Here is a 20208-nt window from a genome sequence, read left to right as displayed (position 1 = left end):
TTGCCGCCATACTCGTTTGTACAGTTGAAAACCCACTTGAAAGGGTTTCTTTTCATTGACCACATAAGTCAACTATGCTATTGTGATGCTTCCTGGAGTTTGGTTTATTAGTCCGTGCCTAAGAGTCTCTACTTAGGACAAATAAAATTCCAGAAGCCTCTTTGGGCAGAAAGATAGCTTTTTTAAAATCCAATTTGCCTTTGGTCATATTTCCTCCATTATAAGAAAGCAAGCAATGGATCTAGCTATGTAACTGCCTAAAGAGAACTGTGGACAAAGACGGATCAGCCACTTGGGTACCCATTAGGACAGTAGAGGCATGGGTCAGAGTCAAAGCAGGGACAGACAGGAGGGCATGTTCTTGGGGCCATGTGGGGTGCAGCCGGATTAGGAAAGAGTGATTTCAGTGGTGGGTCATCAATAAAACAAGAGACTCCTTTTGCTCTGTCTCATTTAATCACCACTTCTTATGTCCTTCCCAGTTCCAGAAGGGACTGGACTAGATACTAATTCAATAATCTATTAACATTTGTTGAGCCAAGACTATACTGAGTTCAAAGCGTAAAAGATGGTACTGGGACTATGATAAATTGAGGTTTTAATGGAAAGAGGCCACTACAGGTGATCAGGGGTGTGTCATGTTGAAACTAATGTAGCATCTATGGTTCACTGGGCTAAACAAAGACTCATGGGTGTGATAGTTAAGATGTTGGGGCTTCAGGGCCAGGCAGCGGTGGTGGCTCATGCCTTTAATTCCCCAGCACTCAAGAGGCAGAGGCAATTGGATTGCTGTGAGTTCGAGGCCAGCCTGGTCTACAAAATGAGTCCAGGACAGCCAGGGTGACACAGAGAAACCCTGTCTCAAAAAACCAAACCAGACCAAATGAAACCAACCAACTACCACCAACAACAACAAAACCAAGATGTTGGGGTTTTAGGTGCCACTGATGTAGGCACACATGGATGCATCTTTCCTTTTTAAAAATCTCTAGAATGGTATCACCCTACAGAAGTTTCTTCAGTGATGGAAGTATTCTGTACTGTCCAATACAATAACCACCATATACATGGGATTATGTATTGCTAGCAAAATTGAGGAACTGTATTATTTATTTATTTTTTTTTTCAAGACAGTGTTTCTCTGTATAGCCTTGGCTGCCCTAGACTTGCTTTGTAGACTGAGCTGGCCCCGAAGTCATGGACATCTGCCTGCTTCTGCCTCCCCGAGTGCTGGGGTTACAGGCATGCGCCACCTTGCCTGGCTGAGGAACTGTATTTTTAAATTTAACTTCCTTGATTTAAATGGCTGTACATGGTTAGAGGCTACTGTAATGAATAGCTCAGATATGGAAGAAAGGACAAAGGCTATTCCCTGTGAATGAAAACCCAACCACACTATTACTTAACTGGACCCTTTTATGGTGTGTGTGTGTGTGTGTGTGTGTGTGTTGTAAAGGCATGTCAGGGTGCATATTGCCTCAAAATAGGGTCTTGTACTGAAGCAGAAGCTTGCTGTTAAGGCTGGCTGGCTGGCTGATTGCTTGTGAGACCCCAGGGTCTATCTGTCTCTGCTTTCCAATGCTGGGATCAAAGGCATAGGAAGCCACGCCTGGCTTTTTACATGGCTGCTGGGGATTCTATCTCAGGCACAGCAAGCCCTCTCACCCACTTTGCCATCTCCCTAGCTCCTACTAATTGGGCCTTAACTCTTCTGAAATTGGTGAGGCCATTTCTTTGATATAGTCTGCCATCAGCATTAATTTGTCTAATTTAGCATTACAGTTCAGTTTTATGCCCATCAAGGCCTCAGTGACCTCCCAGCTGGTACCAATCGCTAGCTCTGCTCTTTAGGTAAATGGAGTCACCCAAAAAAAACCTGTTTTGCCAGTTGTCTGTGGTCAAACAACCCTCCCCTGACTAAACAATTGCTGAAAACCTGTTGTCATAAATCTCGGCTTTGGTGAGACCCCACCCAGAGCCCATTAGGTAGAAATGGTAAGTTGCTGACTGTGATTTGACTTACTGATAAAAGCTAATTTTGCATTTGGCTTTTGAATAATGAAAATGGTTGTTTAATTATTTCCAAAACAATATGATTTCAAGGGTTGGTCTTGGTAGAATGCCTGTATAGTCCTGGCACTCCAGAGGCAGAGGCAGGATAGTAAGTTCAAGAGCAGCCTGGGTGTCATGGAGAATTCTAGGCCAGCCTGAGCTACATAGCAAGATTCTCAAGAAAGCCTAAAGGGAGGAAAAAGCTACATTACACAATATCTCAGATGCCTCTTTTTTTTTTTTAAGATTTATTTATTTATTTATTATGTATACAGTGCTCTGCCTGCATGTACACCTGCACACCAGAAGAGGGCATCAGATCACATTATTGATGGCTGTTAGCCACCATATGGTTGCTGGGAATTGAACTCAGGACCTCTGGAAGATCATTCAGTGCTCTTAACCTCTGAGCCATCTCTCCAGCCCCAGATGCCTCTTTTTAAAGGAGCTTTGAGTTCAGTATAAACAACAGAAGCATAAAACTACGATCTGATCCCACTGGGTATTTTACTCTCTCAATCCATGCACTTAGTTCCTATCTCTCTATAACTACTGGCTGTTTATGACTTAAGAGTTCAGTAATCCCAGAACTCGGTAGGCAGAGGCAGGCGGATCGCTGTGAGTTCAAGGCCAGCCTGGTCTACAAAGCAAGTGTAGGACAGCCAAGGCTAACTCAGAGAGACCCTGTCTTGAAAAACCATACCAGAGAGAGAGAGAGAGAGAGAGATCAGTTGGAGCCAGGTGTGGTGGCACAAGTCTGAAATCCTGGCACTCTGGGAGGCAGAGGCAGATGGATCTCTGTGGGTTTGAGGCCACCCTGGTCGACAAATCAAGTGCAAGACAGCCAAGGCGACACACAGAGAAACCCTGTCTCAAAACAAGAACAACAACAAAAATTCAGTTGGTCAGAGCATAGAGACAATGAGGTCCAAGTCAGGCCAATCATTTCTCTGTGCTCTGGCTCTCTATCCTTGACTCTATCTCGTTGTGTTGTGTATCCATGACCATGGGCAGAAGGGGGATGTCACAGGTAACTTCAGCCGTCCACTTGATACAAACCTAGAATCACCTGGGAAGACAGAGCATCCACTGAAGAACTGCCCAAATCAGGTTGTGCCGTGGCCACGCCTGTGAGGTATTTTCTTAATTGCTAACTGATGTACGGTTTCAGCCTATTGTGGGTGGGGCCATCCCTAGGCAGGTAGGCCTGGGCCATGTGGGAAATGTGGCTGAGCACTAAGCTAACTGGCCTGAGGAAGCACATCAATTACTAGCAAACCTCCGTTGGTTTCTGTCCTGAGCTCCCTCCCGCCTTGGGGCTTCACTGATGGACTAAACTAAAGTAATCCCTTTCCTTCCCAAGTTGATTTTGATCACCGTGCTTATCGCAGCAACAGAAAACAAACCAGAACAGAACTTGGTACCTAAGAGAGGGATTTTGCTGTGATGAGCCTGACCATATTGGCTCTGGGGAAGGTGTGGAGGGATTTGGAACTTTGAGCTGGCAAAGCCGTTGCATGCTCAGAGTTTAATGGGCTCCTTCCGTAAGAACTGGAAGATAAGAGTACTGAGACAGATGCAGAAGACGGGGAAGTGGCCTGTACAGTCCCAGAGGGAAGCCTGAGAGTCACTCAGAGATGCTACGGGGGTTGTTCGTATGATACATTTGAATTAAGAATCTGTGGATGGGCTAGCGAGATGGCTCAGAAGTTAAGAAAGCTTGTCACTCTTGAAGAGGACCTGGTTCAACTCCCAGCACCCACATGATGGCTCACAACCATCTGTAACCTGTCACAGGGGACCCAACAGGCAAGTACCTGGTGCACATATATGCATATAAAGTGAAAATTTTAAAATCTAAAAAAAAATAATAATAATAATGTGGAAGTAAAACTTTGTTTTACTTGGACAATGGGTGCTGTTCATCTGGGACAGAAAAATCATCTGTGATTAAGAAGACACCAGCATTACTGAGGCAAAAACCTTCTGGAAGTATTTCCTTAGTGTCAGCACAGAGAAGCTGTGGTCCAGCGGGGGCCAAGCCTGCGTCTCAAGCTGGCAGCCGAACTTGGCAATGTTTAAGAGTCTCTCACGTGGTACTGGTTTTGGCAGCGTGAGAGCTGGATTGAAGGGGTCACAGAGAGAAGCTGAGGGTTGGCACAGGCCAGTCCAGATTCCTGGCCCGGGGCTGCGTTCTTTCTCCTTCTATTTAGCATGATTTGATTTAAATAATTTCACATAGAACTCTTTCCTTTAAATACCACAGAATATTCCATAGGCTTTTGGGTTCTTAGTATGTTATGGTATTTTTATGTGGCTTTTAAAAATTGCTGGCCTCATAAATTAGCACATTAATTCACTGGAAAGTGAACAGTCAGTGGACCTAAGTTGTCAGCCAGAGACGCTGACCTATGAAATAGGCCAATCTTTACCATTGCATCTTTAAATTTTCAGATACTGAGTTCACTGATACACAATCTAATATTAGAGCCCTGAGCAAAGACTCACGCTCTAGTTTATGCCCAATCACCGGCTCACAGGAAGATCCTGGGCAAGTCACTTGACCTTCTTATATTTCAGTGTGTGAAACTAGCCATAAAACTGTGTAAAGCATGACCTCATTACAAACCCACTACGATAGAAAGCTAAGCTGTGCTTTGATATGTTAAAAGAATCCCCCCAGAGCTCTCTTTTGTAAAATATGAACAGATAGAAAAGTGTTCGATGATGATTAAAATAATTGTACGATGGATGGTGCTTAGCAAGTCAAGTCATGGACAAGTTTGAAAGCATTTTATTTAGTGAAACAGTTGAATGATACAGGAAAATATTTGACTGGTTTTGCAAGGCCATAGATTGGAACCATGTAACCAAAATAATTATAAGGGATTGAAGAATCCTTCAGAAACAAAAGGATCCCCAACAATTAAACATATTTTCATTTATAGGCCATCGTTTCTCCCTTCTCATTGCACACCAAATGTTAAAATGTATTTAGCTAACTACCTTGGGAAAAGTCTGGCAGAAAAAAAAAATCCAAATTCCTTTAGTAATCAAACAGTGACAATAACGAGATTAGCTATGTAGACCTGTAAGTCATTAGATTATTGAATATGATTTAAACTGGCTTGTATTGGTCTCTTCTTTGTGAACCTAAGGATGTTACAAGCATGCCTGTGAATGGTTTTTAAGGCGGCACCCTTCCCTGGCTTGCTGCTACGGCTTCTTCTTAAACAGCAGGTTCACCCTTTCTGTAGCATTCCATAAAGGACATAATTAAGCGCAGTGCCACAGTTGCTGACATCCTGTCTGAGGTGATCCTAAGAAGTCCTCTGGCATTTGCAATGCGCAGGCACAGATTTGATTCTTTTAAAACCATCCTTCTGCAAACTCTGCCAAAGCCTGGGGGGAGGGGGGGGGAAATATATATATATATATAAAACACAAGTGTTTCCTAGCAGATCTTGCTAGTCATACATTTTGCCACAATTTCTGAAGGAGTAAACAACCTGCAACTTGTCCTGGCCTTGCAAACAAAAGATCAAATTCTGTGTTCGGTCTTGGCAAGAAAAGAAACTGCAGCATTTTGTTAAGAATTTTCTTTTTTAAGTCCCAGGCTCCAAATTAAGGCCCAAAACAGTCCCCGCCCCCCACTCTAGTTTACAGAAGAATGGAGAATAGTAAATTTAAAGATTAAAACATTATTTAAGGATTATAATTAAGATCGTAATTAAGATAGTCTAGTTCCCTACTAGAATCAATTGGCTATGAAAGTTCCAGCTTGTAATCAGAGGGATTCGGCATACCTTTCCCCTTCTTTGTGTATGTAAATTTACCAGTTTTTTCCTAATTGTAGGAAAAACTCAAAGCATGGGTTTTAAGGTCTACATAAGCTGCTCATTGAGTTTAGAAGCCACAGGAAAAAAGGAACAAACCCAGCAGGGAACAAATCTTCAAGCATCTTTAAAATTTTAGTGGCTATGTAAAAACATGAGATCTAGAATGATGGGGCATGTAAACGTGACAGCACCTGAGCTTCTAACTGTGCCTTGGACAGTTCTCCAAAATGAAGAAAGTAACATATCCGACCAATTTCTTCCCCAAGGCAAACCACCTTGCCCTCAACACAGTCCCCTCTTCTCTGCAGCTCAAATTGCAAGGCTGATTCCCCCCGCTTCCCGTGGCTGTCCTCAGCCCCCAGACCTCCAGCAGCTCCTCCTGGAATCAAGCGGTCTGTGGTGGCCCAGGATGGTAGTGGCTCTGCGACCCTGCAGCCACTAGGAGTGATGGGAGGGGGAAACACAGGTGGAATGGGGCTGGGTGACCCGCACACAGCTTGAAGCCCCCAGATCTCGCCACGCAGGCATTCCAGATCTAGAGGACCCCCTTGCTACAACAGACCAGAACCCACGCTCAAGTCCCGGACTCCCCAGTGACCCCTTAGCCCGCGTAATGGGCTCACCACGCGGGGCGCGCCTGGGGGGGGGGGGCGGGGCCTTGCGGTGAGGTCCGGCTGCCGCAGCGCCGCCCTGCGCGAGGCGGTACTGCCGCGGCGGAGGGATACGCGCAACGTATATATATATCGCGGTACACAGGCTCGCGCTACGGCAGTGGTGCTGGGAGTCTCGTGTCCGTGGTGCCGTTACTCGCAGTCGGGCGGCGGCTGAGGCTCAGCGCACAACGCAGGTAGCGCGTTAGCAACAGCAGCGGAGGCACCTCGGCGGTCACAGCCCCTGCGCTGGTGCAGCCACCCTTGCCTGCTCCGCTCTTCCTTCGCTCGCACCATGGTAGGTTGGGACCGGCAGTCGCAGACGTAGCAGCTGCCCCAGCTCTCTTAGCAGATTTGTAGTTAGTCGTGGGTCTCCCCCTTGGGTCTCCCCCCTTTTCCTGGCTGAGGTTACCCCCTACCCTTTTTGCCGGGTGTTACGCAGCAGCTGCGGTTAAGAAGGATGCGTTTCGGGTTTGCATCTCCGCTTTGGCTGCCAGAGATCCTCCTCTGAGTTTTGGATGCCTCTGAAGCTGGCCTCTACTGTGGGCTGAGCGCGGGCTGGAGCCACTGCCACAGCTGCACCGGGGCCTTCCGCATCCACCCCCTCCCCCAGCCCCGCACCCACTGCATCTAGCGCCGCCGCACCCGGGCTGCCTGCAGCGCTGCGCTTCGGCCGGGGCCCGCTGGGCGGGGGAGCCGGGTGGGGCAGGCCACGACGTCCCCGTAGCTAGTCCCGGGACGCAAAGAATGAATGGGTCGGGGCGAGCCGGTGGCGTACCGGGCTTGAGTCGCGGGCTCCGGGGTGTCCTCAGCCACCTACAGACCCCCTGGCCAACCCAATCGGGCGCCCTCCCTCCGCTGCGGTCCCCTCCTTCCTCCCGGGGGGCGCGGCGCGGGCGTGAGCTGGGAAGGAAGGAGCCGGGGAAGGGTGGGGTTGGGGGCAGGAAGGCGAAGGCTGGGGGGGCGGAGAGGGCGGAAGCGGCCGCCCTGCGCTCGGGCGGGGCCCCGCAGGGTAGCCGCGCGCGTGGCTGGGCCGTGCAACCTCGGCTCTGGTGCAGAGCGGGACGGGCGCGATCGCCCGGGTCCGCGGGGAGGCCCCCTTCCCGCGGGAGGTGCTCGGCTCGCGCTAATTGGGGCGGCTGGGCGGGGGAGGAGAGAGTTGGCGCGCTCCTCGGTTTCCATTAGAGACGCAAAGTTTCTGCTGGGGAGGGAGGAGGCGGCGGTAGGCTCAGTGCCTAGGGGAGCCGGGGCGGTGGGAGGGGCTGCACTACCGTCCTGGGGCCACTTTGCGTCTGCGTGCCCCCTTGTCTCACGCCACTCCTTGGGCGGCAGGTGGAGATGCCCATCTCCACGTTTCCGCTTTCTCTACCGCCTCTGGATTGCCAGAAACGACTGTTCGGGTTGGCCAAGTGCATGTGCTGTGGCCCCCTTCTTGCTCTCCAGGCAGAGCTAACATCACCAGCAGCACCTTCTGCCCCGACAGGGCGCCTAGATCCTGGATCGTTCTTTGGCAGGTTCTGGACCGCCTTTGACCCAAGGCCCGAATGACTTGGGGATGCGGGGTGCGGCGGGGGTGGGGTGGGGGGAGTCGTTGTCCTGAAGGTAGATGCACTTGACAGGCCTCTTAGAGAATTTTTCGAGGAGGTGGAACTCTTCTCCCTGGTGAGCTGACAGTTTCTCCTACGAGGTGTGGCATTACTTCCTGTCGTAGAAGACTGACACGGCTCGGCATTACATAAATCATCATCGTGTCTCCATTTGCTTTAAAAGTAGCTTCCAGTACTGGATAGAAGGGAAGACCCACTTAAAATGTAAAAAGTAGAAGTTCTTCCTCTCCTAAATCAATATATAAGCCGAGTTTCCACGGAAAAGAAATGAACTCTAGTGCCATCGGGTTTCTCTTGGGGTTTATTTTGTAACTGGTTTCATTAAAATAAAAACTATATATTCTCCTTGAGAGCTTGAGGCACAGGAGGAGGCACAGGTCAGGGGAGCAGAGACTAAATAGTGCAAGTGAACATTACCTTTGTGGCCATTCAGTATCTAGAACATGGCAAGTTCCATATATAGGCTATAGGCAGCTTTTCTATAAATCTTGAGGTGGGCAGGGTTAATGCTAGCGAGTGATCATCGTTATTCCTGTCCCTGAGGAAAGGGATATCATTGCCTCATAACAGTGTTTTCTGTGTGCTTCATTTTTGCAGTTCTGTTACAGTCCAAGATCCAGTTTTTCCTAGCTTCAGAATCAGGATAATTTGACCAAAAGGCATTAGCTATTGTAAATGGTAGGCTTTTAGCAAATAACTGTCTAATTTAAACGATCAGAAAGCATTTATTACATAGAAATGAAACTGGGGTGGGTAACCCATTACTGTATATTTTCCTCACTTAATTGTTTCTCATAAAACGGGAATAAAAGCCTTTTAATCCAACCCAATACTATTATGTAACGCCAATGTGGAGATTTTGGAGGGCCCAAAGCTATGCGCAAGGTGCACTAAAAGCCTGCCCCTGGACAGGATCCTGGTCCTGGCTGCCTTGTCAGTGGCATTGGGTTGGGTCTCTTGGATGGAACCTGAGACTGCAGTGTTAGTGGCGCAGTAGGTGGCGCTCTGCCTGCTGCTACTGCAGCAGCTGGTGCTATGGGTACTTTAACCACAAGAGGCGCCATTTCCCACATTACGACTGACGGCTTTCATTGCAGCACTTAGTGCAAGCCGCAGGCCAAAGAAATGAAGCCAGCAGATGCTGTCACTTCTTTGTCACCCTTTATTGTTAAGCTGGCCAGAACAGTTTCCTTTAATTGTTGTAGCAGCTTTCACTAAATGGCAGTGCTAATGATTTCAAAACATTGTCTTTTAAATACTAGTTTGAAAAAATACAATTTTAAAGTATAGTTAGGAAAGGTAGGTTATCAACCATTCTTGCCTAGAATAAATTATGACCTTTTCTTTTTCCATGTAGGCTGATCAGCTGACTGAAGAACAGATTGCTGGTAAGTTGAAGACTGGGGAGTCCCAGGAAACTAGAGCTAGGGTCTGACTTGGTTTGGTTTGGTTTTTTCAGTTTTTTGAGACAAAGTTTCTCTGTGTAACCTTGGCTGTCTGGACTCACTTTGTAGACCTGGCTGTCCTTGAACTCACAGCGATCCATCTGCCTCTGCCTCCTGAGTCCTGGGATTAAAGGCGTGTGCCACCACACCTGGCTCTGCCATGTTTTTGTGTCTTCTCTGTTGTCCCTCCCTTCTACTGTCTGTGTGGTTTTCTAAGAATTCTTAAGCAGAAACAGCGAGGTGTCATGTATTGTAGAAATGACATGGCATGGACTCTGCCCGCCCGCCTGCCTGTCGCACTCAGGTGTGCATAGAGCAGGGTCCACTGAGTCTGCTGCTCTGAAATGGGCTTTAGTTTTTAAGCCACAGACCTTTTAACAGACTACCAGGAAAGCCTCTGCTTGATATCCTAAAATACATGGAAACGGATAAAAGTTGAGTGTCTACCTTAGTGTTTCAAGGTGGTTGTTGGAGAGACAGCTGACTGGGTGAGCCCTTGTTTGTTGCTCTTTGCAGAGGGCTCTGGTTAGGTCCCTAGGACCCAGGTGGTAATTTACAATGGTCTGTAATGCTAGTTCTGGGGCATCCAGTGCTGCCCTCTGCAGACACCAGGCATGAGTGTGGTGTACATGTATGAATTTGGCGGATTTAAGCAGACCTATTACACCTTAGATAAAGAAATACTGTTTTTAGGAGTTCTGGGAAATATTCTGAATGTTACAGGGAGACAACTTGCTGACTGCCTGGGAGCGTTTCTAGGAACCATGTTGCTATGAAACGAGTTCGTTGTGGCTGTAAAAGTGTAGCATGAAAGGGCTTTCTTTGAACAAGGGACTTTACTGTAACTGGTAAATCGGCAGTCTCAGATTACACTTAACACCCCAATGTAAGTATGCTCAAGGTAGCTTTCTTAAAACGTAGGCTATTGTGGCTTTAATGAGCTGGTCACTAGGACAGTGTCTGCTTCCTGGGTACTGTGTTGGCCAGACCAACAGGTCTATTGTGGTCCTTGTCGCAGGAGATAAAGGCCAGGTAGTTTCTGATAACTAGGACAGCCTGTTTTGGCAAGCTCCCGGGAAGTGCGTATCATCACAGTGTTGGGTAAAAAGCATTGATTCTAAAGAGTAAACTTCTCTTTTCAGAATTCAAGGAAGCTTTCTCCCTATTCGATAAAGACGGTGATGGCACCATCACAACAAAGGAACTTGGGACTGTCATGAGGTCACTGGGTCAGAACCCAACAGAAGCTGAACTGCAGGATATGATCAATGAAGTGGATGCTGACGGTAAGGGCATTAGAGCTGTGGGTGCGTGCCAGGGCTGTGTAGAGCTGTGAGGAGCGCCAGGGCTGTGTAGAGCTGTGAGGAGCGCCAGGGTTGTGTAGAGCTGTGAGGAGCGCCAGGGTTGTGTAGTTCAAGTTCAGACTTGTTACGGAATGTTTTGAAGGTCCCTAGAGCACAGCAAACGTGCAGAGTTTTCTCTGGCTGCCTCACAGCCTCCTGACATCAAAATAGGAAACTGTGGGCCTGCTGTTCAGTTCACTCCGCTGCTGGCTAGAGCACTTCCTGGACTGGGTGGCTATTGTTCTTTTCTGCTTACTGGGACGGACACCTGCAGTCCGTTATCAGCTGGCCCCGAGGCTGCACCAAGTCCTTCAAGGGAAGTAAAAACAAGTTGCCAGGGACCCTGCTTTTTAAAGAATCCCCTGTTTCTAAGAGAAGGAAGAACCTGAGCGCTGTGGAGCACCCCTCTACATTAACCTGGGACCGAGTGGTGTCTAAAACTGTGTAAGGCTCAGGCCTGGAAAGAACCAGCAGCACCGTGACGTCCTCTAGATGACAGCTGTAGGCAGAAGAGCTCATGGCTCCCTTTTGTCAGTGAACTGGTGTGGAGGCACCCTCTCCCCTAGTTGAAAAGTCACACACATATATCCAGGAATGTGCGTCCTGAGACTGTAGATTTTTAAAAAGGAGCTTAGAAGATACAGTATGGATCTAAGCTACACAGATGGTCTCAGAGGAGCCATTTAGAAAAATGTGGCACCATAAAGTATGGCTTGGGTTTACTGTGCCTATTGAAATACCTCTAAAAGATTATTCTCATCCTCAATACTGCTGTAGAAAAAATCGTCCATGATTCTGTCTAGTTGATGAACCCTATAGGAACAGGGGTTGGGCCTTTGCTGTTGTATGTACATCCTGGGAAGCCAGGCCTGGTAGGGAAAGGATACTTGACTCTCAGATTATATGGAACACAGTGGAGAAGTTGTATAAAGCCTTGATTTGCTACCTAAGGAGATCTTCACATGCTTATAGGTAACACTTCGTTGTTTATTTTGTCTTAGATAAACATCCTCAGAGACTTTAGGGATCTTTGATGTGCTCGCTTACATTGTTATGCCGTGTGAAGACTGAGCCCAAGGCACTAAGCCATCCATACACCAGTAGCATTGGAAGTTATTTGTTTTAAATGTTCTAGTGAAAATGAATTGTAAATAGCTATTGATTTTTTTTTTCCCCCTAATTTTATTTTCATATAATTCAAGCTGGTGATACTGGGATTTGTCTTTGGGAGTATTTATCCGTTAGCGTTAGAGGAGTCATTTGGAATGTTGGATGTTGAATGGATTCAGTCTTCTGATAGTTTCCTGAACATTTATGGTTCTAAACTAAAAATGGCTTCTGAGTATTTCCCTTCATGGAAGATGAAGATGCTGAATCGGAGGTTTAGGAATAAGAGTGCATACTTAGCACATGGGAGGCCCTGAGTTCAATTCCCAGTACTAAAACAAAACCAGACATGGCATATACCTAGCCAGCCTACATAGTAGGGTTAGGAGTGCACTGGAGAACACTGCGGAGACTGGCCAGGATGTAGTAGGCTGTGTCCTTGCTGTCATCTTTCCCCTAAAGCATTTTGTACATGAGGAGGACGTTCACGTCAGGCCTGAGCATTCTCCTGGACAGGCCATTGCTTGCTGCCTTTGTTTTTGTATTGCCTACTCTGTTTTTATGGTTGTGAATTGAGATGTGCAGCTTCCTTTGCACCTGTAAGTGCTTTGCTGGGCACTGCCTACTGGCTTGACTGACCTTGTTCTGTGAAGTGTTTGAGTATTTTGGCTACAAGGTCAGTCTAAGAAAAACAACAGTTTGTCATTCTAGTTACCACTTGAGTTCTGTCAGGTGCCAGGGTATTGTGCACAGTCGTCTAAGATCGATTCTGACTGCATAGGGGTGTCAGTGTGATTCTTACCTTACATGAGCTTTTTCTTCTGAAAGGGAATGGCACCATTGACTTCCCAGAGTTCTTGACCATGATGGCTAGAAAAATGAAAGACACAGATAGCGAAGAAGAAATCCGTGAGGCATTCCGAGTCTTTGACAAGGTAATCTTGCACTCTTGCTCTGGAGAGGTGCATAACATGGCCCTCTGTGCGTTCGCTGCTGAAAGTTGTACCTGTCGGTTGGTGAGAGTTTGCCTGAGTGTCTCAGCCTCCCGTCTGACTCCTGGGAAGGGACAGTATTGGCTTGGCTGAGGCGAGGCCCAGTAGAGAGAAATGCTGGATTGATTGTCATGTGTGTGTTATGTCTAGTGTCTGCATTCTGTGTTTGACTGGTGGGAACTGGGAATGGGAGGAATGCTGCTGAGAGCAGAGCTGGCAGCAACCCTGGGAAGGAGTGTGCAGAGAGCTGCTTGCTCGCCTAGAACCTCTGTCCACCGTCGCCACGTAACAATCACTGCCTGCTCACAGGATGGAAATGGCTACATCAGTGCGGCAGAACTGCGCCATGTCATGACAAACTTAGGAGAAAAACTAACAGATGAAGAAGTAGATGAAATGATCAGAGAAGCAGACATTGATGGAGACGGACAAGTCAACTATGAAGGTAAAGGCTAAATTTCTTGAGCCTGGTTTTCAGTAGCCTTCAGGTCTGTACACATCAGGTTAGCACCTTCTGTGGAAGGTCGCCAGTTGTATTGTGCACAGTAGATGTGTTCATTACAGCTTCTTTTGAAGATAATCAAATGTTATGATTATTTGTCTTTTCAGAATTCGTACAGATGATGACTGCAAAATGAAGACCTACTTTCAACTACTTTTCCCCCTCTAGAAGAATCAAATTGAAATCTTTTACTTACCTCTTACAAAAAAAAAAAAGAAAAAAGAAAAAAGTTCATTTATTCATTCTGTTTCTATCTAGCAAAAACTGAATGTCAAAAGTACCTTCTGTCCACACACAAAAATCTGCATGTATTGGTTGGTGGTCCTGCCCCCTAAAGATCAAGCCCCCCACATCAGTTTTACAGTATAAATACCCGTACTACCTTGTAAGGAAGCTCTTAGTGGACTCCTTAACGTTCCATTTGCTAATGATTAATACACTGTTTGGGCTGGCCAGTTTCTCATGCATGCAGCTTGACGATTGAGCACAGTCAGGCATTTGTATTAAAACTGAAAAATGGAAAAAACAAATTTAAAATCCTGTCAGATGGGTTCTAGTCCAATCTGTTCTGATAAATTGTCAGTAGCCAGTTTACTGCAAACAAACATTTATAATTGGTTTACCTCAGGATGATGTGCAGAAAATGGGTGAAGGCTAAACTTTGAGACACAGCCCTAGAAGTAGGAGAGTCCTCTTGTACTTCAAGTGCTCCAATCCCATGGTGACAGTGACACCCTGGTGGCATGCCCAAGTACATGGTTTGGTGCTGAGTGCATTGTATTAGAGTGAAGTGAACATGAAGGCCGTCACCAGATCACACAAATTTTTAATAAGAAATGTTTACCAAGGGAGTGTGTCTGGACTCTGGTTTAAAGCTTTGTGAGCCTTGGAGCCAGCAGGGCAGGCTGTGGCTGTGGGCTTGAGCACAGCCGTCAACGTCGCTGTTCAGGAAATTATAATTTACGTCCATTCCAAGTTGTAAATGCTAGTCTTTTATTTTTTTTTTCCAATAAAAAGACCATTAACTTAAAAGTGGTGTTAAATGCTTTGTAAAGCTGAGATCTGAAGGGGGACAAGGCAGTCGGAGGGGAGGTCAGTGTGCATATAAACATCATCCAGTGTGAACTGGATTTCCCGCCCAGGTTCCTTAGCATCGGTTCCTGAAAGCGGGCAGATACTGAGTTCTTCATTATCTATGACCATGTAAGTCAAGTTCCACTTCCTGTGTGTGCCTGTGTGTGCTCACACGCAAATCGTGTCAGTTGATCTGTCAGGAAGAGTAGAGCCCTTAGTGAGGGAAAGTGTCTTTCCCAAGCATGCATTTAGGACTTCTCATCTGTGCTGCTGATGACCTGTTGTAACTACGTGAGGCCATCTGTGCAGGAGACATGATCTAGTGTGTCTGTAATTCAATCCTCACCGTATGGTCAAAGACATTACCAGTCGCCTTTGATTCGGCTTTAAATTTAGGATTATACTTAACTTTAGCCTCTCTTCCTTTGTGTTATTTTCCTGCTTTTCTTCCCATTAAGTAGAACCAATGTTTAGGGCTGACTTGAAAGCAACCAAACAAAACCGTATCCCAGAGTGAATTTCATTTCTAATTATAACCCTGTAACCAAAACTCAGATGTGCTGGTACTGATCTATTTAAGAAGCCCCCCCCCCCCCCTTAGAAGTGTGCTGCCTTTAGTACAGAGCTCACTTTTGAAACAAGGGCCTCATACATTTTTCAGGGTGTTAACTGGTTGTATCTGATTAGCTAGGAGCTTTGGCTTCTGAGTGTGGGGGTAGGGTGGTGTCAGGCCTCTAGCAAGGCAAAGAGGCACCCTTGGGAGCCAGATGGGTGCACTGGGGCTGACGTGTCGACCCTTGGCCTCTCCCTCTCCTGCTCCCGTCCTCCTGGCGTTTCATAGCTTCTCAGAATTTTTTTTTTTTTCCCTGCCAGGGGGTTTAGGTCAGAGTGGTGGAGAGGGAGGCACTGCCCACATGCTTCTGTTCGTCCTTGGACTGGGTGGCTGACAAGCAGGTTGATGTGCTGTAAGCTGACTTACGACTTGTGAATCATTAGGGGTTCCCTTCTGGTAAGAGAGTACTGAGGGTTCCAGGTGAAGAAGTGAATGGCGGCAGATGTGTCTTGTAAGGGCGTTAAATTGCCCAGTGGTTGACCCAGTCTCAGGCATGAGGTCTGTGACCTCTTGGTAGTTTCAAAGGAGGTTGGAGGTGACCTAGCTTTTTAAAACTTACCTCCTATCTTTTACCTTTTACCAAGTCTTTGTAGAAGCTGGGTAGACTCTACTTTAGCAGCCCTGTAGCCTGTCCTAAAAGGCTACTTTTGAAACAGGATTCTTGTGTGGCCAGGAATCCTACATGGGAACCAGAGGCCCTAACCCCCAGGGAAAGTGAAGCCGAGGATTGGAGCTGTAGGAGGCAGGGTCCCATTGTCCCCCACCCCCACCCCCTCAGCTGTGTGACATCCTGGGGTATAACCAGCCCAGAACTTGGTGTTGGCAGCCTGAGTTTGTGAGGGGGATAGAGTGGGGTGTCAAGGCAGTACCCCTAAAGTCAACGCTTTTCCTGTAAACTGCCCCTCACTTATAACTACTCTATACATATATACATATATTTATATATATATAAATATATATAAAGTGACTAGTTAATTGGCATCCTGCTTTGCCTGAGACTTGCCCTAAGAAACTGCTGAGTCCTTGGCACACCTCTTCATAGTGTGTTCTCCGTCTGTTGGGGGGAGCTGCTGAGCAAGGCAAATATCTGGATAGTTCTGATGGGCTGTTGCCAGGGAAGGCCTTTTCTGATTTTTTGACAAATTTTTGCATACTTTAATTGGTGTCTTTGAGCAACTTAAACACACTGAAGATGAGCTGTTGTACATATTTTTATATTCTCTTTATAAGTGCATGTCCAACTTGTAACCATATTGTAATGAATGGCTGTCCTGTAGGCCTAGCGTTATCGTCACACAAGAGGGATAGCATCTATCATTCCGCCCCTCAGCATCCTGGGAACTTCTTCTTGAATGGAGAACGTAAAGTTGGTCACGTGGACTCTTGGTTCAATTATCTTAACCATTTGAATGACTTATTGTAATGTCCTACATATACTTCTCTTTGGCAGCAACCAGATTTATACTGATGTGTCTCAACTGACCCCCTCAGCTAGCAGTCACCTACTTTTTTTTTTTTTTTAAATACCCTTTGAAGTTGTCCTGTAGGAGACAAACGCTTTGCTATCCATCCCTTTGACTAAGGAGGCAGGGATGTCTGTTCTTCCCTAGACCTACCACAATGTCCAGTAAACACCCATAGCAAGGATGGTAGTGGTCCTTTTACTACCGAAGTGGCCCTTCACTGTGGCTGTTTGAAAAGGAGATGTACTTGAATGTTCTGTAAATCTTGAGATAAACGGTTTTGGAGATTTAACCACCTCTTTGATGGGGGACCAACTCTATGGAAATTGTAAATAAGTTTTATTTAAAAACCTGGCACTGTATTCAATAAACATTTCTGCAGCCTTTCATCTCTTAACTGCGAACTGTGTAGGTTTTTAGCTCTCATAGCTTCCGGTCCCTTTTGCTTTATGTAAGACAGACCTTCCCTCTCTCAAGTAGAATCCCCCTGGTCCATGTAGCCAGTGAGCCAGTGACACTAGAGACAGCAGAGACACCAGATGGCCCAAAGCGGTCTACACTGGCACTAAGTAGTTTAGGGGGTTACCCAAACTCTTGGCAAATTAATATCACTTGGACCTTGAGAAATCTGATTCTAGGCTGGGTGCTGTGAAGCAGAGGCAGATGGATCTCTTGAGTTTAAGGCCACTCTGGCCTACTAGGGTTCTAAGCTAGCCAAAGCTATATTGTGAGACCCTGTCTCTGAAACAAACTGAAGACATTTTAAGATCAAAGTTGTTAGGTGTCAGGGTGGAGATGCAGCTCAGTTGGTAAAGTACTTGTTCAGCAAACACAAAGTCCTGCGACACAGAAACTGGAAGTCACCACAGAGGTTTGCCAGTGGCTCCAGTAGGAAAACAACAGCAAAAACCAAGCACATACACATTTCCAATCTGAACCGAACTGCCTTGGGCCCCCTGGGGACTCAGGATGCCTTAGGAGGGTAGGAAGCAAAGCTTTTTTTCTTTTCCCTTTTTTTTCCCCCCAAGACATGGTTTCTGGTTTCTCTGTGTAGTCTTGCTGTCCTGGACTCACTTTGAAGGCAAGGCTGCCTGACTGCCTCCCGGGTGCTGGGATTACAGGTGTGCACTACCATGCCCAGCTGAAAACCAAGCTTTCTATTGCTCCCTGCTTTTTGAGAGCCCCTCCATCTGCCTGTGAGAGTGGGAAGAGCCAGCTCACTGCAGAGCCACACCCCAAAACTGATGAATGGTCCTGCGACTGCCTTGGCTAGTTTCCCATCTTGTTGAGTGTATGAGCTTGTGGGGGTGGCAGTTTCCCTTACAAAAATTGCTCATTCTATTTGTCAGCAACCATTGGGGTGAGTGTTAATTGACACATTCAGATAGTATTTCACATACCACATCTTAACATTTTCTTTTCAATTTTACAAGGACCAAAGAAAAAACCGGATCTCCTTTGATAATCCTTAAAATTTTTATAACCGCGCTCCCATATGCATATGCATGATGTGTGTGTGTCTGTAGTTGCACATGCTACAGTGCACACTAGAGGTCAGAGGACAACGTGTGGAGTTGGTTTTCTATTTCTGTATATGGGTTCCAGGGATGGGACCCTAAACTTCCTCAGCAAGCACCTGGACCAGTTTAGCCTTTTCACAGCCCCTCCCCCAGCACCCATGAGTTCTAGAATGTGGTCTGTCTTGCCTTTGTAGAAATATGTAGAGTTTGCTTTTAAACTAATTTTCTTTCCCTTTATATGTTTTAGTATACTCACTAACCCGTATTTCTCTGTAGTTACTCATTTTGTAACTACAGTTGAAATAAATACAAGTTTTCCTCCCCCAGACAGATTAATTTCAGCATCAAGATTTAAGATGTAAGCCGGGCGTGGTGGCACACTCCTATAATCCCAGCACTTGGGAGGCAGAGGCAGGTGGATCGCTGTGAGTACGAGGCCAGCCTGGCCTACAAAGCGGTCCAGGACAGCCAAGGCTACACAGAGAAACCCTGTCCCGGGGGGGAAAAAAAAGATTTAAGATGTAAGATTGTTAAAAGGAAAGGGGGCAAGTATGTGGTGGCATTGTGGGGCACATGCTTAACATATGTGAGGAGGCTCTGAAAAGAATCAGGATCATATCGTGGCATGGTGGCACATTACTATAATCCCAGTACACAGGAGTTAAGAGACGGGAAGCTCAGGAGTCACAAGCCAGATATATATATATATATATATATATATATATATATATATATATATATATATATATATATATATATATATATATATAGTTTGAGGCCAGCCTGGGCTACAGTGGGGCCCTGTCTGAAAAACAAAAACAGTAACAGTGAGAGTGTGGAAGTGGCTGTTAAGAATACACTCTACTCTTGAAGACCCGAGTGGTTCCCAAGGCCCATATCACTACAGCTACAGGAGAGCTGATTGATGCTCTGGCTTGGGTGGGTACTCAGATTCAGATGCACATACCCACTGAAAGGAAAAGCGTATCAGCTCAAGACTCCCAAGGCCAAGTTCTTAACACAAAGATTTATTTGGCCCAGAGGGACAGAGAATAGAGGTTAAGAAACAAGGACAGGCTGGGTGCTCAGGGAGGCAGAGGCAGATGGATCACTGTGAGTTCGAGGCTAGCCTGGTCCACAAAGCAAGCTCAAGACAGCCAAGGCTACACAGAGAAACCCTGAGGAGAGGGAGGCAGAGAGAGATTGAGAAGGACAGGAGATAAAGGAAGGGAGGGCGGGGGAAGGGAAGGGGACAGAGGAAAGGAGGCAGGGATATTTGTCCCAGAGGGGAACAGGACACAGGACTGCCTCTGATAGAGAGGACACAGGTGTCACATAGGAAAATGTCAGCTTATAAAGGTACACAGGGAAACCCCATGTTAGGATGAGGTGTTTAATTTTAACTGGACATGCTAATTAGGGTAGCCAAAGGGGACTGGACTTCAGTACTTCCATTGATGGATCTTGGTAGTCAGCCTCGGGAGGACAAATAAGAGAGTAGGCCTTGGGGGCTAGCTTCAGGAGTGTAATCTAAAGGTCTTTAGCAAGGCAGAGGGAACTGGGGAAAAGAGCAAGGCCTACCAGAGCCATGCTCAAGTGGGCTAGTGTCGATTAACCCACACACACAGATGCACATTGGCTAAAAATAAAATGTGGTGGCACACGCCTTTAATCCCAGCGCTCAGGAGGCAGAGGCAAGTGGACATCTGTGTGTTCAAGGCCAACCTCGTCTACAGAGTTGAGTTCCAGGACAGGCAAAACAAGACAGAGAAACCCTGTCTCAAAAAACAAACAAACAAACAAACAAACAAAAAAGATCTTAAAATAAACCAAGAACTTGATAAAAAGGACTCTTGGAAAGATGGCATATTTCAAGCATGAGGGCCTGAGTTTGGATCCCTGGTACCCATGTGTAAAACCAGGTGCAGCAACGCAGTGACCCTGGAGACGCAGACAGGATTCCTAGAGTCTGCTGGCCAACCAGCTTAGTCAAATCAGTGT

The 20208-nt window shown here is 46.6% G+C and overlaps 1 protein-coding gene across 1 annotated transcript; it reads left to right on the top strand.

The window, feature by feature from the left end:
* The first annotated feature begins 6660 nt into the window (after positions 1–6660).
* Positions 6661–17084, top strand: CALM1 (calmodulin 1). Its single transcript, XM_084792265.1, has 6 exons — positions 6661–6839; positions 9506–9536; positions 10736–10879; positions 12872–12978; positions 13345–13480; positions 13645–17084. The coding sequence occupies exons 1-6, from the start codon at positions 6837–6839 to the stop codon at positions 13671–13673; spliced, it is 450 nt and encodes a 149-aa protein (XP_084648391.1). The 5' UTR covers positions 6661–6836; the 3' UTR covers positions 13674–17084.
* The last annotated feature ends 3124 nt before the right edge of the window (positions 17085–20208 follow it).

The sequence above is a fragment of the Acomys minous genome, assembly GCF_964271855.1.
Source record: "Acomys minous genome assembly, chromosome: 8".
In the NCBI taxonomy this organism is placed as follows: Eukaryota; Metazoa; Chordata; class Mammalia; order Rodentia; family Muridae; genus Acomys; species Acomys minous.
Note: the sequence above shows the minus strand (reverse complement) of the source record. Positions and strands in the feature narration are given on the sequence as shown.